The sequence below is a fragment of the Lacerta agilis genome, chromosome 8 (genome assembly GCF_009819535.1).
Source record: "Lacerta agilis isolate rLacAgi1 chromosome 8, rLacAgi1.pri, whole genome shotgun sequence".
In the NCBI taxonomy this organism is placed as follows: Eukaryota; Metazoa; Chordata; class Lepidosauria; order Squamata; family Lacertidae; genus Lacerta; species Lacerta agilis.
In genome coordinates, this window is record NC_046319.1 from 75,428,587 (window position 1) to 75,436,920 (window position 8,334).

Genomic DNA, 8,334 nt, shown 5'->3' on the forward strand with positions numbered 1-8,334 from the left:
ATCCCTGCTAACCCCCATGAACAGATTGGGGTGGGGTATCAGGTTCCTTTTTTATTTTTAGGTAGGGGTTTTTCATTAATTCAATGAAAGCATTGGAGGCAAGCAGGTTGAAGACAGACTCTTTCTATTTTTATTATGCTTTATCACAATTATGTTCATATGTTCCCCACCTTCCCACCAAAGAGCCAGTGTGGTGTAGTGGTTAAGAGCGGTAGACTTGTAATCTGGTGAACCGGGTTCGCTTCCCCGCTCCTCCACATGCAGCTGCTGGGTGACCTTGGGCTAGTCACACTTCTCTCAAGTCTCTCAGCCCCACTCACCTCACAGAGTGTTTGTTGTGGGGGAGGAAGGGAAAAGGAGATTGTTAGCCGCTTTGAGACTCCTTTGGGTAGTGATAAAGTGGGATATCAAATCCAAACTCTTCTTCAAGGTGGCACTCTTTGGTCTGCCTTTCCCTGTGTTTTCCTCACAAAAACCCTGTGAGGTAGGTTCGGCAATGACGAAGTGACAACAGGCCCAAAACCACACTGTGAGTTTCATGGCTAAGTTATTTTATCTCTGATCTCCCCAGTCCACTTAATAGCCACCTTTTTCCACGTTCTAGAAGTGGGGCTGGAACCTGCCAGGGCCCGTACTCCCGCAGGGTTCCCGCTGCCAACTTCTTCAGCTCCTCGACTTTGTTGCTCCTCTGCCTTGCTGTCTCTTGTCTGCAGGCAGGTGAGGAGCGAAAGAGGAAAGAGAAGGAGCGAGAGCTTCAATCTCTGCTTTCTCCCTCTTGCTTGCTGGACAACTTTGGCCCAAAGAGGGTGCCCATTTCCCCAGCATCCTCTTTCCAACCGTGACCAGCCTGATTGCCTCTGAAAAGCCCATATGCAGAACATGAAGGCAACAGGAACCCGCCGCCCCCCTCCATTTATTGCTTGCTTTCCTGGAAGTGTCCCTGCTGCTGAATATGCGAGTCCAATTTCACCATTTTTTAATTTGTACTTATTTTCAATCCCATTGTGGGGAACAAAGTAATAACAAAGGGTGGAAAAACCGACGTAAAACAATTACAAAATCTTGGAAACTTCTCCAATAAACAACAATTCAGTAATGTCGTCTTGTCATAAGGCAAACCGGCAGAAGTAGAAAGCGGCCACACATTTTAAATTTCCAAATTAACCAAGTGCCTAGCTGAAGGCAAACACGGGGCATTCAAACAGATTAACGAACCAACAGTCTCAAAATGTTTAACAAAGGGGAACGCGAGGCAGCTTCTAGCCTGATGGTCATTGTCAGGATGACCAAGGCCAGTGTAAGAACAAGGAAATTCATAGTGGTTCAGGAGGGTCCCAAGAATCAGCTGGGATGAAGGCAGGGGGAGGACAGATTCTTTCCACCCTTGTCCACCCCTGTTATTTTAGATAATCCAACAATTGGGATAAGCAAAAGTTGTTTTGCTACTTTATGGAAGAAAGTGATTTTGACACTCCCCCCTCCCTCAACTTGCACAATCCCATTGCAGCATTCCTTATTGCCAGGAGGGGGGGGCAATTGTGGGGTTTTCTTTCCTTCAAAGGAAGGAAGTGAATGGACCTATTTTTTGTTCCCTTCGTCTCTATGGAGAAAAGTGCCTTCTGTTAGTCATGAACAAAAGGCAGCTTTTAGGACCCACCAGAACTTATCAAAGCCTCAAACCACTGCCAATACCAGGGTTACCAGAACCAAGCCTAAAGACACCTATATATGCCCACACAAAATCTTTTGCATTCCCCCCAAAACAATGATCTCTAGTAATGTTAATAAAAGTATCTGAAGAAGTGTGCATGCACACGAAAGCTCATACCAAGAACAAACTCAGTTGGTCTCTAAGGTGCCACTGGAAAGAATTTTTTTTTATTTTTTGTTTCGACTATGGCAGACCAACACGGCTACCTACCTGTAACTGTTAATAAAAGCATTCTCATAGGTGGACAACACTGAGGCAGAGGAGGAAATTAAAAGGTTAACTCTAGTTTATTTTAAGGGAATCCAAGTTTACAGAGCACTAAGAGTGAACAAGAAGGAAAAGTTCAGACTATGGGTGAAAGAATAAAACAGAAATGCCCTTTACTTTGACTTAGGTGTGATGGCACAGACACAATCCTGTAACCAGTCAACAGAAGCTACTGCTATGTAATGAGAAATTGGAACCACATATCCGGAACAATGTGTAGACATCAACAGGGACATCTGGTTTATTATATGAGCTGCAGAAGAGACCACCACATCTTCTGTCTGCTTTGGGGTTGGCCAAGGTTCCATGCTCCATCGTGTGCAAAACAACCACCACCATCATTAATGACTTGGGGAAAGTGTGGGGGCTTCCACCCACTGCTTAAACTCCTCGGCACGTTGTTGGAGTGCCTTGAAGATACGTCTGAAGTAAGGCTTCAGAATCTGGTTGATTCTCTCCACTCCTTCCTCAAGCTTCTCCTGGGCCTGGTCAACATAGGGGTCAACGGATGACCGGAATTCTTCCAGTTCCTTCTGGAGAGCTTCGGCGTATGGGGCCAGCTGAGCTTTCAGCTCTTCCAGCTGCTTCTTCAGCTTCTCGTTCAGCTTGGGGTTAAGCTCTTCAGCCTTGGCCACGAGGGAACGCTGCAAGGACATTGCGTACGTACCCACCTTCCCTAGGACCGAATCTGCGTAAGGCGCCACAATGGTGTACAGAGCCTCCGCCAGCTCATCTGAGGCAGGGGATACCTTTCTATGCAAGGCACGGATGGTGTTGAGACTTTTGTCCACCACGCCCAGCGACGCCCCAACCACCAGGTCGTACCCTTGAACCACCTCAGCAGGTAACTTCTCCTTCAAATTACTCAAGCGCTTGCTGATTCTTGCAAAGCTGTTATGGAGCTTGTCTCTGCAGGGGGGAGGGGAATAAGAGAGAGTCACAAAAGGTAAGCACAACTCCATTCTTTGAGTGAGAAGCTCCTGGACTGGAGAGCTGGGGTGAGGCCAGGTTCCCTTCCCCATCTCTGATGTTATCCCAACTGCAGGAGGGCATGTCATTGTGTGCCCCCCCTCCCTTTGCAGCATCACTTGCATCTTCCTCCTCCAATCTGCTACCCACCCGGCTGACATAAGGTAAAAGAGACAGTGGATATGGGATTCCATGGAATGCAAATTGTACCATGTGACGGAAAAGTTTGTTTGCTGGGCAGTTTGGGTCACCAAGTGTTGATTTTTTTTAATTATTTTTTTTGGGCCAGCAAACGGTTGGCTGGCAACAGCATCTGATTGGCCAGAGTTCCAGGGGAGGGTTTGGAAAGGTTAGACAGGTTTCAGATTGGGAGAGAGGGTGAAGGGGTTCTGAGGGGAACAGGAGGTACACACTGAGGAGACTATCCATAGGGAGAGGACAAAGCCTCGCAGCTCGGATAGGGAGACCAGGCTGAGGGTCTGAGGAAGGTGTCCAAACAGGAGGGTGCTGGGACGGCTGAGTCTGAACCGGGAGAGACAGATCCTGTGGGAATTCAGGCTCCCTGGGTGTCAGTCTAGCCAGGAGGGGAGAATTCTTCTAGGTACTGAAGACTCCCAACCCAGTGACAAGGGGAGAGGGGATCCCTTGGGTCTGTAATACCATTTATAATACCTCAGGTGTGGGATTGTTAAGAGGGGGTAACTGAGGAAAAATGCCCCTCACTCATGAACCAAAGTATTAAGCTGTGAAGGATGCAGTATAGTGTTGAAAGTATTGTATTATCTAAGTGAGGGACACTGATTTGAACATTTTACCATCTCTTCCCCAAACCTGAATATTTATCTACCCGAAGTGTGCCAACTGATGTTTACTAACTGAAGTTTAAGAAGAGTTGTACCTATAATATTGTGTTTAAGCTTGAGACATCTTCTAGTTAAAGTAACTAAGTTGAATTCTACCCGAAATAACTCGTTTCCTGACCCACTTGGTGTCATAAACTTCCCTTTGTTTAATAAAACTTTTCGTGTTTGTTTGATCAGCTCCTGCCTGAGACTCTAAATCTTTAAGTTTTTCCTCACGCAAGTCCCCCACTAGATAATCTGGGGTAAATTGTAGAAATCCGTGTAATTGGTGTACCATAAGGTAGTCACACTAAATTTAATTGAGGGCTGGCCCAACAGCACAAGGGTGAGAAAGTGCCGTTGCAACGTTGCAACTACAATAAAACACATTCTGAGAAATAAAAGAAGCAATACAATACAATTAAAATCATACAGCACCTAGCACAAATGCTACACCAGGCAGAAAAAAATCATAAAGTGGTCCGTCAAGGCCATCAAGTGGTTGGTGGGGTGGGGGGGATAAGTTTGGGAACCACTTGGTGTGAAAATATTGGCTCGAATCGCTTACATCACTGACTGTCCAAGCTCCGACCTTCTGATCACCTCTATTTTTTCATCAACTACTCTGGTGACATTTCTCAGGTATTCCTGAAGCTCAAGGTTCAACCGGGCCAGGTGAGGATACGGCTCATCTCGGAGGACGTACGCCTGGGATCCTGGAAGACAAAAGCAAATCTGAACAGCTGTACCTGTGGCAGGAGGTAGAGCTAAGAGGGAAGAGTGTTACGCCCGCACACAAACCAAACCTTTGCTTTGTTTTGCAAAAACAAATGCCTTTCCTTAGGAGGCACAGTTTCACCCACAAGGGCTGAGGCTGATGCGAATTGTAGTCTAAAACCTCTGAAGGGCTCCAGGTTGGGAAAGGCTTAACCTGAAAGCAGGATGGAGTAGAGAGGCCTGGGTTCGAATCCCTCACTCGGCCATGAAACCCATTGACTGACCCTCACCTAGTCGCAATTTCTTGGCTTATACTACCTTGCAAGAGTGTTGTGGGGATAAAAGGAAACAAACCTGAAGGAATTGCCTTGTGTCACGAGCTTCTTGGAGCAAGGGATTGGAGAGGACAAATAAGTGTCCTCCTCACGCCTTTCCAAGCCTGATTCCATCTAGTGGCATATTGTATGCTACCTCAGAAGCACATTTGAAGCATAACCCCCCACACCAAAGGATTCTGGACACTGTAGTTTACCCTTCACAGAGTTACGACTCCCTGCAACCCATAACAAACTAGAAAACAAGAAAATATAACCTCTGGACCAGAGAAATCCACCCCCCCCCCAAAAAAACCTTGGGAATAATTGCTGAGGGTAGTGTCATACTACTTAATGATTTTTCTACCTGGTACTGTAGGTGCTGTATGGTTTTTAATTGTATTCTAATTGCTTCTTTTATTTCTTATGTTGTATTTTATTACATTAGGATTTGAAGTCTTTACAGTAACGTCCGCCCTGTTGACCGTCCATTTCAGCGAACGTCCACGGCAAACCTGGAAGTACCGGAACGGGTTACTTCCAGGTTTGCCGCTCGCGCATGCACAGAAGCATGCGCAGAGAAGCGCTTTGTTGAGCGTCCGGAGCTCCAGAACGGATTCCGGACTCAAAACAAGGTATCACTGTATACTGTTTCTAGGTTTTCCATAGTCATCTGGTTGACCACTGTGAGAACTGGCCTAGATGGGCCATTTGCCTGTTCCTGGCCATTGGCTTTTCTTACATTCTTTTTTTAATTATTATTTCTTCTTCTTTATTTCTTTATTACATTTATACCCCACCTTTCCTCCAAGGAGATCCAGGTGGCATACATGGTTCGCTTGCTCCCCATTTTATCCCCACAACAAACCTGTGAGGTGGGTTACACTGAGAGACAGCGACTGGTCACCCAGAGAGCTTCACGGCTGAGTCTCAGTCCAACGCTCTTAACCACTACACCACACTAGATTTTGTGTAAGAAATAAAAGAAGCAAAACAAATTCAATTAAAAAAATCAATATGACAATCTAAAGCGCGGACCACCTGAATGAAGCTCACAGACCACTGGTGGTCCACAGACTCCTGTTGTGGACCGTTTTGGTTCATACCTGAATTGAGAGCCAGTCAGGAGGTGTTGGGCCAATCAGATTAAAAAAACAAACAAATTGCATTGGAAGGGACCCCGAGGGTCATCCAGTCCATTCCCCTGCAATGCAGGAATCCTGCCTTGCGTTCGAATCCACGAAGCCATCCCTGGGTGGACTCGAACAACTAACTTTCTGGTAGACAATGTATCTTTTGACCATTGTGCCCCAGACCCCCAAGGATGGGGCAAACCGAAGAGGTCACCCACCCAGCCCCCTGAAAAGAATTCAGAAATTCCCTCCAGCCTGAGGCAAACCCTTCACTTACCTACAAATGCTAGCAAGGCCAGTGTGACGACAAGGAACTTCATGGTTGCTCAGTTGGAGGGTCTTCCTGAGAACCAGTGAAGTGAAGGCAGGGTCTCTCTCTGATCAGGGGGAGCTCTGAGAGAGATATTTATGACCCTTTCCTTCCGGGTCCACCCCTGCCTTCTGTCATTTATTAACTCAGGGCGCTGACCTGACGTCTTCTCCATCCCCGAGTTATTGCCAAAGCCTCCAAAAAGCATTGCAACAACAACAACAAAAGGGGGTGCACTGACTGGAATAGCCTAAACTCCGGCTTGATAAGCAAAGTGAGATGGCTGCAATGGACAAAAGATATCCCCCTCCATCAAGGAAGACATCCCTCTGTCAACCTTGGTTTTATCTCCAGGAATTGATTGACTCAGAGACATCCCTCACTTCCCTGATTTGTGTGAGATGGCCTCTGTGGGCCAGGCCCCTTTGGGGAAGAGGAAGTCCGAGACATCTATGAACTCATCAGCAGCGATGATGATCTTACGTTTGGCTCCTCTTAACTCCGGAGATGAGTATCCACTAACAAAAGGCGACAGAGGGTCTTCTCGGCATTGTCGGATGTATCTGATGAAGCGGACTGTAGTCATGAGCGTAGCCAGGATTTATGGAGGGGGATGGGCAGGACACCCACCTGTCGCCATCCTCTGTCTGGCTCTGTCTATCGCTCAGTCGGGTTGCCAGTCGTGTCACTAGAATGAGCCACAACATCATCCAAGTGACCTCAGAGAGCATTTCCGTTTCAAATATTCTAATTATGTCTACTTTTAGTCTACTTAATAAAAATACTTATTTACTTGATGGGGGGGCAGTTGCCCCTCCTGGCTATGTCCATGAAAGCTTATGACAAGGGTGGATATACAGGCACCCCCCACTTATGTGGGGGTTATGTTCCAGGCCCCCCGCACATATGTGAAATCACATAAAGTGGGGAACACTCTCTCGCAAGCCTCCAAATGCCTATTTCCCCCTGATCTGCACCTCTTTCTCCCACACTCGCTCCACATAACTCACGCTCAAAGAGAGTCGAAACTCTGGGGCCAGCTGGAGCCTGGAGGACACGGGGGAAAGCAGCTGTTGCTGCACTACCCCACGTGTCAGCTGCTAGGCGGGGAGGCTGAGCAGCCTAAATAAAACCCCACTGTGCCTCCAGTCTCTTTCGGACATCCACCACCCTCATTGACGTCCAGAGAGAGGGGTCTCCTTGTGGCCCACGAGGACTCTCCAGCTCTCTCCTGCCATTTCCTTTTTTTAAAAAAAAATATTTTATTTCTGCATTTTTTATTTTACATAAACAAATGAATTAACCCCCACCCCCGCCATTGTGGACCTTAATGTAACGATTTCCCCCTCAGCAGCTCTTTCATAACTCTATTTTTTATAAATCCTTTGTCAATCCATAGTTTTTCTCCTGCCATTTCCTGGTGGGATTCTATTTATTAAATTTTTATTTCCCGCCGCTGCGCATATATGTGGCCATGCGCAAGTAGAACGTGTGTAAATGGAGGTGGGGATGCCTGGAACCTTTTTCAGCGCTCGGGGGGGGGGCATGTCTTCTTCCAGACCTGCTTTCTGGGGGCCACATTCAGAAGTGGGCAGGGCCAGAGGCAGAGCACTGAATGTAAATTTTACCTTCGTAAAGCGAGCTAGTTTCAGCATACACATCGCGGTTGCTCACACGTTCAGGGTTAGCAAGAGCCATTATCCGAACTGAAGGACGTATTCCAGACAAGCAGAAACACTCAAGGAGAGTGTGAAGCAAGTCTGGTGAGAGGGATGGCCTTGTGGGGTGTGTGTGACTGGGGAGGCCTGAGGAGAGTCCATTATCCACTTGTTAGACTTGAAGGTGCCACAGGATTATTTGTAGTTTTCTCCACAACGAATGGATACAGCTACTGCTCTCTGAATACTGTCCTGTTAAAAATAAATAAATCCTTAAACGGAAAGGCCGCACATCCTAAGTGCTTCTGTGGGAAGCATTGTGAAACGCAGATGTGTCTCAAGGGTGCAGGAAAAATACCTTGGGAAACGAAGGCTTAAGAACAAGAAGTCACAGTGGCACCTTGGTTCTCAAA

The 8,334-nt window shown here is 47.0% G+C and overlaps 1 protein-coding gene across 1 annotated transcript; it reads right to left on the bottom strand.

The window, feature by feature from the left end:
* Positions 1-1,979: 1,979 nt before the first annotated feature.
* Positions 1,980-6,323, bottom strand: LOC117051731 (apolipoprotein A-IV-like). The gene is made up of 3 exons (XM_033158367.1): positions 6,231-6,323; positions 4,358-4,505; positions 1,980-2,887 (listed from the first exon to the last, which is right to left on the bottom strand). Exons 1-3 carry the CDS (start codon positions 6,271-6,273, stop codon positions 2,320-2,322), a joined length of 759 nt encoding a protein of 252 aa, XP_033014258.1. The 5' UTR covers positions 6,274-6,323; the 3' UTR covers positions 1,980-2,319.
* Between the last annotated feature and the right edge of the window lie 2,011 nt (positions 6,324-8,334).